This window comes from Schistocerca cancellata, chromosome 2, assembly GCF_023864275.1.
Source record: "Schistocerca cancellata isolate TAMUIC-IGC-003103 chromosome 2, iqSchCanc2.1, whole genome shotgun sequence".
In the NCBI taxonomy this organism is placed as follows: domain Eukaryota; kingdom Metazoa; phylum Arthropoda; class Insecta; order Orthoptera; family Acrididae; genus Schistocerca; species Schistocerca cancellata.
The window spans coordinates 76458179-76473466 of NC_064627.1; the positions used below are offsets into that span (position 1 = coordinate 76458179).

A 15288-nucleotide genomic window follows, 5' to 3' on the forward strand; every position below is an offset into this window, starting at 1 on the left:
GACATACTGTACTTTGAATGGCCTTCAAATGTGTACAGAATAATATGTCTTTCTTTTAACTTCAAAGCACATAGGTAAGAGCTGGGCAGGTAACTGGAAAATGTCTGGGCTGTAAAATTTTACTGGACTGTCGGAACAGCTGATACCACTATCAATTTCCCAACTTGTATTCAAGGTTAAGCTTTCCTTTTTAAAAGTAGAATACCTAAAGAATGCAACAAACCTTGGAAATGACACAATATCCTTTGCAGGTGCAGCAACAGAGCCTTCAGCTGCACGGGTTCCTTGCAAGGGCGCACCCGGAACTGCAGAATTTGTGCCTTCTGCAGGAACAACTGGAGCAGGAGCAGGAGTAGCTGCGGCAACGCTGGCCGCTGGCTGGGGTGAGGAGTGCGGCTGCGGCGCTGCCGGACCCAAGTGTGTTGAGCTCACAGTGGCTGCCGGGCCACAGTCCGAAGACCTCGTTGATAGTCCCAGTCGTGTTGGCAGTACTTCCAGGGGGTTGCATATACCTGGAGTACTGACACCTGCCACATTCATGATCCAGTTAGTTCACAGCTACTAAAATGAGAAGACGTGATTCACGATTCGTTTATATTGATTGTGACATTTTACTGCCATAAAACAGTGATTATTACTGTTTGGAAAACAGTAAAAGAAATTTTAGATACACAAAAGAAAACACAATGCTTCCGTGAAAACCGAATATTACGGTGAAGGTGAGAAACAAAGTCAAATTGGAAAAATTTATTTTCCAAAGAAAGGCTTCAATATAATGTGACTTTGCAGTCACAACATTGTTTTTCTATTACTTGGAATTGCCACACTTTCCACAAGCCAGTGTTTCCTTACATCACCAAACAACTCAGACTATAGAACTAAAATCTGAAACAGAACTAGAGTTTCTATACGAAATGCCAAAACAGGAGTAACTGAAATGAACTGCCCCCCCCCCCCCTTTTTCCCCCCAAGCTACGCGCGCGCGTGCGCGCACACACACACAAACTTTACGAAGCACAAATTGCTCTTTAGAAGTCACTTTGTCAGGAGAATAAATAGGAAAAACAAACATTAAGCTGTGCTTTTGCTAAAAGAAGGAAGAAAGTTGTTCCAGTCACAACAAACACTCTACCAATAGTAATGTAGTAATACATAAAATAACAACAAATTAACTACTTTAAACCATACCTGCTGCAGGTGGTACAGTTATAGGTTGTTTAGGCATCCCAAAGAGTTCTTCACGACGAGCATTAGGCTGCAGTAAGTGAGGCTGGTCTGCAAGAGGCAATGCCTCTGCCATCGGAGTATCAAATGGATCTGGCGGTGGACAGCCTAAACATAGAGTTGAGTCAGATCGCTGTAAGAAAGGGTTTTTGCGTCCCTTTCCAGCAGGTCCCACACCAGATATTCCAGAAAGGGGAGGCGCAGACACTTCCTGATCATCTAGTGAATCAGTCTCCATAGCTGCTGTATGGCTCAACTCATCATCAGCCTCCTCATTATCATTTTCATCCTGAAATTTAAATATTTGCATTTGCCTTAAACAACAAATTTTGTATTTTAAGATTATCTTAAGAAAAGTGTGCAAGAAAAAACTTCAAAAGAAATTGTTATGGCAACAGAAAAGAAGATGCATAAATACACTCCTGGAAATGGAAAAAAGAACACATTGACACCGGTGTGTCAGACCCACCATACTTGCTCCGGACACTGCGAGAGGGCTGTACAAGCAATGATCACACGCACGGCACAGCGGACACACCAGGAACCGCGGTGTTGGCCGTCGAATGGCGCTAGCTGCGCAGCATTTGTGCACCGCCGCCGTCAGTGTCAACCAGTTTGCCGTGGCATACGGAGCTCCATCGCAGTCTTTAACACTGGTAGCATGCCGCGACAGCGTGGACGTGAACCGTATGTGCAGTTGACGGACTTTGAGCGAGGGCGTATAGTGGGCATGCGGGAGGCCGGGTGGACGTACCGCCGAATTGCTCAACACGTGGGGCGTGAGGTCTCCACAGTACATCGATGTTGTCGCCAGTGGTCGGCGGAAGGTGCACGTGCCCGTCGACCTGGGACCGGACCGCAGCGACGCACGGATGCAAGCCAAGACCGTAGGATCCTACGCAGTGCCGTAGGGGACCGCACCGCCACTTCCCAGCAAATTAGGGACACTGTTGCTCCTGGGGTATCGGTGAGGACCATTTGCAACCGTCTCCATGAAGCTAGGCTACGGTCCCGCACATCGTTAGGCTGTCTTCCGCTCACGCCCCAACATTGTGCAGCCCGCCTCCAGTGGTGTCGCGACAGGCGTGAATGGAGGGACGAATGGAGACGTGTCGTCTTCAGCGATGAGAGTCGCTTCTGCCTTGGTGCCAATGATGGACGTATGCGTGTTTGGCGCCGTGCAGGTGAGCGCCACAATCAGGACTGCATACGACCGAGGCACACAGGGCCAACACCCGGCATCATGGTGTGGGGAGCGATCTCCTACACTGGCCGTACACCACTGGTGATCGTCGAGTGGACACTGAATAGTGCACGGTACATCCAAACCGTCATCGAACCCATCGTTCTACCATTCCTAGACCGGCAAGGGAACTTTCTGTTCCAACAGGACAATGCACGTCCGCATGTATCCCGTGCCACCCAACATGCTCTAGAAGGTGTAAGTCAACTACCCTGGCCAGCAAGATCTCCGGATCTGTCCCCCATTGAGCATGTTTGGGACTGGATGAAGCGTCGTCTCACGCGGTCTATCGTCCAGCACGAACGCTGGTCCAACTGAGGCGCCAGGTGGAAATGGCATGGCAAGCCGTTCCACAGGACTACATCCAGCATCTCTACGATCGTCTCCATGGGAGAATAGCAGCCTGCATTGCTGCGAAAGGTGGATATACACTGTACTAGTGCCGACATTGTGCATGCTCTGTTGCCTGTGTCTATGTGCCTGTGGTTCTGTCAGTGTGATCATGTGATGTATCTGACCCCAGGAATGTGTCAATAAAGTTTCCCCTTCCTGGGACAATGAATTCACGGTGTTCTTATTTCAATTTCCAGGAGTGTACATAGCAGAGATGTTGCAAGACTCGATTAAAAAAACTTTGCAAGTTTGGCTCTATCAGTTTTGTCTCTTGCCCACCGAAACTGCTTTTTTTATAATTTTTATGCTAATGTTAAGCCTTTAAGAATCCACTGTCCAAGAACTCACTTTGTAGCACCAAGAGGTAAACTGAATTCAAAGTGTAAAATTTGTTTACAGTTACATGTTAAATAGATGCTACAATCTTTATGTTTTGGCACACCATTACCACAGAAAATATTTGCTATACAAAACAAACAATTAAAACTTCACGGTGATGTGTGTGAAACCAGACAAAATACAAAACTTGCAGATATAATGAGTTCATAACTGTGCAAGTGCAGTAGTACCTGGTCATTCCACGATTCCATTGGCATGCCATCTCTCAAGACTTCAGCATCTGCCGTCTCAGTTCCAGAACGCATATAGTATATTAGTGCATCAAACACATATGCTATATGTTTCAGAGCAGACACATCTAATATCGGCAAGCTATCAAGATGTTCACCATTGTGTGCTCTCATAAGGGAGAGACAGTATGACAGGAACTCCCGGCGAGCTGAATGAGGATCAGCAGCTACATGAAATGGACGAGTAAAAGACATCAATTGATATACAGAGGATTATCTCTAACTTATTTCTCATCTAACAGTAATAAAACAATGAATGATGGGGGAAAAATCTATCAGTGTATCTTACATAGAAAATGAGACACTAGGTTAACCATAAAGATTTCGAACATACACAACAGCACTAATAAATAAACTCACATTCAAGGGGCCTCATATTTGTGTGTGTGTGTGTGTGTGTGTGTGTGTGTGTGTGTGTGTGTGTGTTTTCTGTGGAGGGGAGTGGCACAGACAAACAGAACCCCTAGAGTTTTGAACTACTCATTGGTTTTAATTCAGGAAAGAAGTAAGATAACGAGATCTTGTGATGACAATGCCAGAAGTGGTTCACATACTTGGGCTGGACAATAATCTGTGTGCAATTGAGCTCATTCCTCCCCAAATGTGAATCTAGTGTACTACAACACAGAGCTGTCTCATTCAGTGGATATGATGGAGTAGGCTACATTTTGTAAAGTAGGTCAAGACTAATTCACAAGGCATGATGGTGAAGTAAAGAATAATTAAAGGAAAATGCATGTGAATGAGAGTCAGAAGCCAGAAAAAGATACTCAGCTACATCTACTAACACACCTTGCAAAGCACTGTTAACTGTACTTACCATTGTATCATGTATAAGGGTTCCTTTCTGTTTCTTTTGTATTAAGAGTGCGAGAAAAATGTTTAAATGCACCTTGTGCATGATGTGTTCACATTAATTTTGTCTTTGCAGTTCCTATAGGAAAGATATGTAAATAATGGTAGTATATTTCTATATTTTTCACTTAAATTGGTTCTTCAAACATGATGCAATTATTGTTTAACATAAGAGGAAAACTGGTGGTGGTGGTTGTTTGTTTCTCATGTGAATCAAGACAGTCATTAGTGTAATATGTTGTTAGAATACACTTGGTGGACCGTTTAACTCCACTGAAAAAAATTTGGAAGCTGGTAAAGACCCGTGGCTCTGGGTACTCATTACACAGGAATTGAATTTCATTTGCTTCGTATCTCCATTTATCTTTGTATCTGTATTGCACTGAAAATATCTATACAACTGTGAGACTGTTGATAGTACACTGAGGTGACAAAAGTCATGGGACAGCAATCGCACACATATAGGGACGATAGTATTGGGATCACAAGGTATAGAAGGACAGTGCATTGCCAGAGATGTCATTTGTTCTCAGGTATGTATGTGGAAAGGTTTCCAACATTGTAATGGCCGAAAGACAGGGGTTAAAAGACTTTGAATGTGGAAGGGTAGTTGGTCTCATGGGACACTCCATTTCAGAAATCATTAGAAAATTCAATATCCCGAGGTCTACAGTGTCAACAAGTAGCTGAACATAACCGTTTCCAGTCAGCAATCAGTTCATTTGCACCAGTGGACCCAGCCCACTCCATGTAAATACAGCCCACATCATAAGGGAGCTACTACCAGCTGGCACATTGCCTAATGGATATGTTCATCACATGTCTCACATTGATCTTGTGGTTATGTCACATGGTGTCGCTTGTCTGTTAGTACTGACAACTTACACAAATTCTTGATCATTAAATGAAGTCCATCAGCCAGTGTTGCCCATGCCATTCCAAATAACTGCTTGCATAAGGGGCAGAGGTGGGTCAATGTTTCACTTAATTGTTCACTTTGTGAACCTCTCTATCTTGAAAATAATCATCTATTTCTTTCTGAAATTGTAATCATTTGTTTATCTGTACTTGTACGTCATACATATACTGATATCCGTCACATTCAAATAATTCCTTCATGGTCTGTCATTTTCTTTTCTTTTCTTGGAATGTATGTTGCAGATAGCTTACAGTACATTCCAATGTGGAACTGTTTCTTGTAGTTCGATTGTACTGATGGAGGTCTTAACAAGTCAGCGTCCATAATTATGCTCCATTGAGGCGATTATCTCTCGATCCAATGAATGCAGACAGCTTGTGGTGTTAGCTGATGTAAGTGCACAGCTTCGAGGACGACTACCATGTTCGGAAGTTGCAGAGCATCCAAACTGATTTGCCAACCAGTGGTCCAGATGTTAGTGAAATTTCTCTCCTCTTCTCAGCCATCTGTTTTTGAAAGTTCAAGAGTCAGCTATGGAACACAGATGTGGTCATCGAAGCTTTATTGTTAGTCTCAACCTAATAGGCCAGATTGAATAGGTTGACATTTTTTAAACAACTTTGAATTTTTGTTTTTTCCAATCGTGAGCTTCTGAGGACCAGCTGAATTACAATGCAAGACCACCATCAGTCTCTCTCTGCTATGTTTTCCTCCATGACGTTTTTTTTGCCAATAACAACCCATAACCACAAGAACCAGTCACAACAGTATTCTTAAACTCTCATCTAAAGCACTCTCCCCTACTGAATTATCTGTATTATGCAAGGGTCTTACTTTCAGCCCTAAATCTACCTTTGATCATGCTGCTTTGGTGAAGGACCTACATTCCTTCCTGGGGGAGGCCACAGGAACCAGGATGGTTCCTTCCCATGCCAACCTTTTCACGGATCACTTGGAGGGAGCTTTCCTGGGACCCATCAACCTTCAGCCCCTGGTTTGGTTTAGATACACTGATGACATCTTTGCCCTATGAACTCATGGTGAGGCTGACCTGTTAAAATTCCTGGGATCTCTAAATAAATTCTCCCAATTAAATTTTATAAGGTCCTATTCCGAATCCCATGCCACTTTTCTTGATGTTGGTCTAATCTTCACCAAAGGCCAGCTACACACTTCTGCCCACGTTAAACATACTAACAAACAACAGTACTTACATTTGACAGTTGCCATCCATTCCATGTCAAGCATTCCCTCTCATACAGCCTTGCCATTCAAGGCAAACGTACTAGTTCAGATTCAGACTCGTTGCATAAATACACCATTTTCTCTCTCTCACCTTATCCTTTACTGGATATAAATACCCCACCAGCCTAGTTCAAAAGAAAATTTCCCATGCCATCACATCCAATCCTGGTACTGCTGATCTCTCGAAAAAACAACTTCAGAGTACATCACTGGTCGCTCAGTATTATCATGGTCTTCAATGTATTAATCAGCTATGTCGACAAGGCCATGACTTTTAAAAATCATGGCCTGAAATGAAGTCCATTCTGTCCGCGACATTGCCCACCACATCTAGAATAGCCTTTCATCACCATTCCAATCTTCACAATGTTCTTGTCAGAGCCTATGCTGCTTCTGCACCTATCCCTATGGCTCCTACTCCCTTGACCGTCCACCTGTAAGACTTGCCCCAAGCATCCCCCTACCACCACCTACACCAGCCCTGTAACTGCAAAATATATACTATGAAAGCAAGAGTCACCTATGAAACAACAAATCATATACCAGTTATTTTGTAAACACTGTTTGGCCTTTTATATCGGCATGACAACTACCAAATAATCAGTTTGGATGAATGGGCATAGGCAGAGGGTGTGCACACAGAATATCCTGTTGCAGAGTAAGTACAACATGACTGTCGTAACCTTGGGGCCTCTTTCATCACATGCACCATTTGAATTCTTCCTCTAGACACCAGTTTCTGGGAATTCCGCAGGTGGGAACTGGCGCTATATGTCCTTGGGTCTCTTAACCCACCTGACATTAATTTATGTTAATTTCTTCCCCCTCAACATTTCTTCACAGTAACTATTCCTTTCTTCACTGTGATTTAGTTTTTTTACACCTTTCATTTTTTGATCTATCTATTTTTTACCATTCTCCTCCCATCTCTAAAACATACAATGCACTTAGCTGTTTGCGCTACTAATGCATACACAATGTTTTAGCAGTAATCTCTGTCTGACATATTACCCAGTCTTTCCTTCTCATCCTGTCCAGTAAGTCTCCCCTGATCCGGGGTTCTGGGTGACTTTTCCAAACTCTATCCCTTTTCTTAAAACTCTGCAGTCCTTTTCCTTCCTCTTCAACCCTTCTGCCAAAAGAAGGAACCACTGGTTCCGAAAGCTTGCAAAAGTAATACCCTTTTTTAAACACGTGTGTTCTCCTGCTGCCATTTGGTGAGTAGATTTTTTTTATCTAAGCAATTACAGAAATGACGGCTGTAGATTTTTCGATGCAATTTGGCAGGGAGCGAATAGCTAGTATGGGTTTATGAGTTTTACATTAATTTGATTTTGAAATAACGAGAGTCTACTGTATATGTGTTGGCTTTTTTTGTTAATAATATGTGTTTCAAATGATTGAGTCACATTGCAGCTCTAACTCTGGTTACCCCCACTGGTTTCACAGTAAATTTTGCGATTAAAGGCAACAATATCAGCTCAGGTACATCTACGGATTCTAATATTTTTGCAGGGAAAGTTATTTTACTCTTTTACTATATTCTGCTTTACAACAGCTATGACATCACCACTGAAATTACTTATGTAGACTTGAGGAAATCACTATGTATTGCTAGTAAAATGCAGACTATTCAGCTCACTTGCAACAGAGTCAGTTTCCCAAGTAGTAACTATCAACTGAGCTCTAAGACATGATTGCCTTAAGTCCACGTGTATATAGTAATAATTTTACATTAAGTGTGCAAAAACTTTATAATCTTTGTCCATGTGTAAGGTATAGTTTCGTTGTAACAAGGGTCACCACCCCCCCCCCCCCCCCATATGTAATTACTGAAGCATTTATTATGCAAAATATTCAGCCTTTGCTGATGGTTTGGTTTGTTTAATTCTGTTATTTACCTATTTCATATGACATATTATCTGTTCCATGTATCATATTTGAACTAACTCACTGTGATGTGGATTTTATTATAGGTTAAAATTAAAGAAAAAAATTCAATTATGTAAATAGTTAGCACGTTGCTGTATTTTTAGTGACAAAATTTGTAATATCTGTAATTAATGATGTGCATCAGCAAACCCCATTCTCGATAAGTGACTGGCACAGAAATCTGTTCACATATGCATAAATTGCTACACTGTATTTATTAAGCGACTGATTCATAAACCTGTCCGCATACGCATAAATTGCTGATCTGTATTTCTGCTTACATTGGTTAAAAAATAAAAGTAGCAGGGAAACGACTACTTTGAAAGAAGCAAATATCTGCTGTGTTAAAAATGATTGTAGTTGGGACCAAGCAGGAAACTTCCTGTTCCACTCAGAAGGGACTATCTAAAATGTTTGTATTTCAAATTATTACAAATGTCCCTCAGTAACTGAGACTTAGGTTTCTTTGTTTCCCAGAGAGCTATGTAGAAAGAAGAAAGATTGTGATTTAAAGCCTTGTCGGTGCAAGGTAATTAGATACTACATACAAGGTTGTGTTAGAGAAGTATAAGGAAGGAAAAATACTGAGTACCAAAGATTCACTCCACTGAGATAGATATTGTAGCTCCATGTAAAATCGTTTGGCTAAGGCTCAGTATTAAGGCTGGGCATAAACGTTAATGGAATCCATCTATCAATCACCAGATGTTCCCCGACTTACTGGCACAAACTACGCACAGAGCATGGAAAAACTGGGGAAAATCATTGTGTGTTCCAGAGGAATGTTTGAACATGACTTATCTTAGAAGACATGTTAAAGAAAGATAAACCTACATTTACAGCTTTGTAGACATTGAGAAAGCTTTTGACGATGTTGACTGGAACACACTTCTTGTGATTCTGAAGCAGATGGCTGTTATACAAGTTGAAGAACATGAAAGAGATGTAGTGGTTGAGAAGGGAGAGAGAGGCAGGTGTGACCTCTCCCTGAAGTTATTCAATCCGAACATCAAGCAAGAGGTAAAGAAAGCCAAAGAAAAATTTTGAGGGCGTTAAAGTCCAGGGAGAAGAAATAAAAACTTGGAGATCTGCTGATACTGTAATACAGTCAGACAGAGAAGGTCTCTGAAGTGCAGTTGAAAAGAATGGACAGTGCCTCGAGAGGAGGATACAAGATGAACATCAACAAATGCAAAACAAGGGTGATAGAATACATCAAATTGAATGAGGCGATGCTGAGGAAATTAGATCAGGAAATGAGGCACTAAAAGTAGTAGATGCGTTTTGCTATTTGGACAGTAAAATAACTGATGATAGCCAAAGTACACAAAATATAGACAAGAGCTAGGAAGTGTTTTCTGAAGGCATTTGTCTGGAGTGTTGCACTGTACAGAAGTGAAATGTGGACGATGAACACTGCAGACAAAAAGACAACAGGACCTTTCAGAATGTGGTGCTAAGATTGGATGGGTATGTTGCATAACTAATGATAGGTACTGACTAGTATTGGGAAGAACACAAATTTGTGGCATAACTTGACTAAAAAAAGGAATCAGTTGATAGAACACATTCTGAGAGCTCAAGGAGTTTGTGTGTGTGTGTGTGTGTGTGTGTGTGTGTGTGTGTGTGTGTGTAGGTGGGTTGCAGCAGTTATACCAAGGTGAAGAGGCTTGCACAAGATAAGAGTAGCCAGGAGAGTGCATCAAACCAGTCTTAAGGCTGAAGACTGGAACAACAACAACACTGAACACTGTAGTCGATAGTTAAATTTCCATCCATCAGATGACATTGGATCAATTTTATTGATATGTGCCATAGAAGTGTACAGAATTTTTGCGCAATTAAATACAGGATGTTCCCTTATAAGGCAGAATTGCGAGGTGGTCTGCACCATTATCATACATATATGGATAATCATGTCTCTTAGTAATGTTATAGTAAATATCAAACAATGGAAAATACAGGATGGAATGTAACAATATTATGAAAAAGAAAGTTGCTACTTACCACATAGTGGAGATGATGAGTCACAGATAGGCGCAACAAAGAGACTGTCACAAACATAGCTTTCGCCCATTAAGGCCTTCGTCAACAATAGACGTGTACACACACACACACACACACACACACACACACACACAACACAGCTGACTGCAGTCTCACAAGTTTCAGTTGCCTGAGACTGCAGTCGCGCGCGTGTGTGTGTGTGTGTGTGTGTGTGTGTGTGTGTGTGTGTGTGCGCGCGCGCGCATCTATTGTTGACAAAGGCCTTAATGGTCAAAAGCTATATTTATGACAGTCTTTCTGTTGTGCCTATCTGTGAATCAGCAGCTCCGCTATATGGCGAGTAGCAACTTTCCTTTTCATAATATTGTTGTAAGATCAGGTTTCAAATAGTGCACAGGTCGCATTTTTGCACACAATATATTAGTTTGTGTGATTGTTATTTATTAAAGTGTTCCTTGCACAATGAGCAGCAGTTGGAGCTCGTCAGCAAAGGCTTTTACATATCAACAGCTACATCAAGGAGTATGCAATTCCAAAAGGATGCTGGAGGGACCCCTTTGAGAAGGGTCCAACAAGAACCACTAACAAAAAATACATATTTAAAAAAAATGCATGGATCAAACAAGAAGCAGCCAGGCTAATAGCTCAAGACTGGAAGTTGATAAGCAAATCGCTCACTGCTCGCGACCGGAAGTTGCTGTTAGGTCACATGGTACTATATAAGTAATTTATCTGGAAAGATGGCGTCAGTCGTCGAGCAGCTGCACATGCAGCAGCACTGGACGACTTACAGATATGCCATGTTATTTCAGGAGGAGAAGGCGTTTGCGCCTTACAGTGTATAAAGCTGTAGATAACGAGATGAGCACTCAATATGGTGTAAATGGACAAGTGTTTTTGCATTGTCCTTCAGTGTTTTGTGGATGCATACTGAATTTTACTTTGGATAATAATGATGCTAATACACATGGTAATGGATGGGTTACTGTAGCTGTAATACGGTATCCAGGAGATCAAACAATAATTGAGATATCCATACAGAAAGTATACCGCATATGATCAAGCAATAAATGCACTGTTATACTATGCAGTGAAAATTCATTTGAAGTAATTATAAGAAAAAGTAAGTAACTAACATATGCAACAAAATATTCAAGAATATTTATTTTTTTAATTTGGTCTCCCAGAAAGAATCTCTCAACAGTCAACTGTTTTCAGAACTAAAGTGAATCAAGTTCACAACACTCTAATTTTATGACACTAACAGATTCATTGCACCTTTTTTGTTTAAATGTTTTCTAAATAAATGAAGTTGTATTTGACATATGAGTTTCAATAGTTTCATGAAGTGGGGGAAGTTAACAGCATCACGTAGCAGCAAGTATTTGAAGAGAATGCACAAATTTTCAGGCATGTAATTCTGGGCAAAATCAGAATATCGGACTGACACTTCATCTCCTTCTGCTTTGTTAGGACCCTTCAGGATCACGTGTGGCTTGTTTTGCCAGTCTTCTTTCTTCCCAATACCTCTTCATTCTTTCGCTGCTTCTGTTAAGAAATTTTGATTTTGGTGTCCGGCCACCTGTGACCATCCCCCAACCCTTTATACTTCTCCTTGTCCTGTACTATTGCCTGCAGATTCCTTTCTTTTATTCCTGCAGCCTTCCAGTCATCTCTCACTTCCTTCACCCAGTTGTTTCCCATAGGACATGTTGCATTCCATATGTTCTTAGTCAACCTCTTCTCATCCATCCTCATGATGTGCCCAACAAATCTTAACCTCCTCTTTCGTATTTTGCTTGATATGGGTTCAGTATTTTCATACAGTTCCTGTTGTGTTCTGTGTATCCAGATATCCCCATATGTCTCAGAGTTTTCTGATCCTCCTCCTCCAGTTGTATACAAGTTCTCTTGCCGAGTGTGATCATTTCTGATGCAATAAGAGCAGCATTTCTTACAGTTGCTGTGTAATGTCGCAATTTGGCATTCCGTGACAGATTTTTCTTGCCATATGTTGTTTTCACCGAAGCTTCTGCAAAAGCTGTGCCCTGTCTACTATGCTACTGTTCGACTGTATGCCACCAGTTACCTTCTCCCCTGAACAGCGAAACCTGTTGACTTTCTCAACCACTTGGCCGTCTACCTCCAGTCAGACTCAGTGTTCAATGTCTTGGTCTTCTTATATCCAATCTTCAGTCCAACCTTTTCTGCTGTTTCGGCTAGATTTTTTAGTGCTGTCTTTGCATCTTCTTCTGTCTCATTTAAAAGTGTCATGTCACCTGCAAATGCCAGGCAGTCCACTGTTCCATTATGTTTGACCTTGTACCCATTTGCACACCTTTCATCTTCATGTTACTATTTAGTTGTCTCCACTGTCTCACTACTTCATCCAAATCCAGGTTAAATAAAATTAGTGACAGTCCTTCCCCTTGCTGGACTCCTGTATTTATTTCGAAGCTGTCTGACAACGTACTACAATGCCTGATCCTGACAGCAGTGTCACTTAACATTTCCTTTATTATTGAATGTGTTGTAGCATCCAGTCCTCCATCATCTAACACATCAACCAGAGTACTTCTGGTACTCTCCTATTGTCGGGCCCAGTTGTTCTTCAACTTTGCTTAGCAAAATTCTCGACAAAACCTTGCACCCTATGTTTAAGAGAGAGATGGCGCTGTAGCTATGCAATACTTTCTTGTGTAGTGGCATTATAATGGCTTCTTTCTAGTCTATGGGTATCTTCTTATTTCTCCATATATCCATTATTATTTTGTACATACTTCTTTCTATTTCAGGCCCACCCCACTTGATCTCTTCAGCACAGATACCATCACTGCCTGATGCCTTGTCATTTTTGAGGTTTTTAATTGCCTCTGCTACATCTGCCCTGGTGGGTACATTGTCTAGACTATCCTGACTTTCGTCCCTAGAGCATAAGTGTGTCCATTTTACTGTTGGTGCTTCTGCATTCAGCAAATCCTTAAAATACCTAGCCATTTCCTCGCACACCTCTTTCCCGCCAATTTTTGTTGTGCCATCTTGTCCTATAATGAAGGGTTCTTTTGCCTCAAAGCCTTTAATTCTACTCTTCATTTCTCTGAAAAAGATATGTGATTCATGTTTCTTGGAGGCTGTGTTTGCTTCTTCTAGTTTCTCATTCCATCTACTTCTCTTGGCATTTCTGATCATTTTGCTAGCAATTGTTCTCGCATTCTGGAATTTCGACCAGTCTTCTAGCTTTTCCTAGGATTGCCATTTCATCCATGGTTTCCCCCTTGTCTCAACTGCATTCTCACATTCATCCGTCCACCATTCTTGCTTCCTTTTCTGGTTGTTAGTGGCCAGTTTCACTGCCTCTTCTTCCATCATATCTCTCACTCTCTTCCAATCACTCTGAGCTACCATTCTCTTTGCATACTCTGCTCTGTGTTTTTCAGAAGATCTAGGTCAATTCTGTGGGTGTTTATGGTCGTTAAGTTTCCTTGCTCTGTTGGTATCCATCTGCATTTTATTTCGGCAAGGTAGTGATCTGATTCCATCCTGCTATTTTTCCTCACTTTTGTGTTCATACTCTCTCTGTGATTCTTGTCACGGATTGCTACAGGGTCTAGCTGTTTTTCCCCAATCGAGGGGTGACCCACATTGTTTTCTTGCTTGCCTTAGCTTTGTAATAGGTGGTCATTATTCTCATCTTGTGCCTCCTACACAGGTCCACTAATCTCTCATCATTCTTGTTTGTTCTCTTGTGGGCTGGATTATCTCCCACAGGACCTCTAAACTTCCATTCCGTGCCTATTTGTGCGTTAAAATCTCCTAGCAAAATAGTGACACCTCTTTTGTCCACTTATGTCACTACCTTATCCTAAGTGGACCAAAAATGTTCAGTTCCTGCTCTGTCTTTTTTGTTCTTGTCATTTGTTGGTGCATGTGCATTTACTATTGTATACATTTTGTTTCCTATTTTCACTGTCAGATATGACAGCCTCTCGTTTATGCCCGTCCACTCAGTGATACTATCCAGGTATCTACGATCTACTACAAAGACTGTGCCGAACTTAAAAGGTTGCTTTGGCTCCCCAGCACCGTGTTTACCTTTCAGAATTACATATCCCTTCGATTCCATCATGTTTTTGTTCCTGAATCTTGTTTCCTGTAGTGCCAGTATGCCAATCCCAAGTTCTCTCATACTGTCAAGAACTTGCTTTGTTTTTCTTACAGATCTTTTATTTGCACATCAACATAAACTTTGTCTGTATGTTTTTGGTCCGCATTTTAAAAGTCTGTTTCGGTCTGATTTTGTGTCCGTGATTTAGATTGGATTTCGAGGGACTGATAGGTTTGCAGTTTTGTTCCCCAGAATCCAATAGCCTACTTATGTTGACCTTTGTCAACGAGGGATTAGCCACTTGAGGTATAATTGTAATCATCACATGCTTCATGACTGCTTCACAACAAAGCAAAGTCTAACAAAGCAAAGACAAATAACTCACCCGAAGAAAGAAATGCAGCTTTTAAGTTCAGGAGGTCGAGTGTTCATTCTTGCCCCACAATACAGACTTTGATATAATACAAAAAGTTAGTCAAAAGCAAAAATACATTTACATGCCAGAACATTGGATTTGATTGCTAAAAAGTGAGCATTTCATTTTCAGAAATCAATTTCTGAGCACAACTTCACAAAAATATTCTTCATTCAGGGTACCACAGCCACATAAAAGATGTGATCAAAACAGGGATTTTTGTTTTTCTTACAGATCTTTTATTTACCCATCAACATAAACTTTGCAGCCTTCAAAGTAATTCCCCCCTGGATATAATACACTTGTGCCAGAGCTTTTTCC

General features: G+C 41.3%; 1 protein-coding gene across 1 annotated transcript in view; it reads right to left on the reverse strand.

Annotated features, from left to right (window-relative positions):
* The window catches only part of LOC126161352 (E3 ubiquitin-protein ligase UBR5), a 349964-nt gene that overhangs the window by 114419 nt on the left and 220257 nt on the right, over positions 1-15288 (reverse strand). Inside the window, exons 32-34 of the mRNA XM_049917120.1 lie at positions 3430-3656; positions 1189-1513; positions 224-527 (exon numbers count right to left, since the gene is read on the reverse strand). Of these exons, the coding sequence (XP_049773077.1) occupies positions 224-527; positions 1189-1513; positions 3430-3656 (856 nt within the window). The remainder of the gene's footprint in view (positions 1-223; positions 528-1188; positions 1514-3429; positions 3657-15288) is intronic.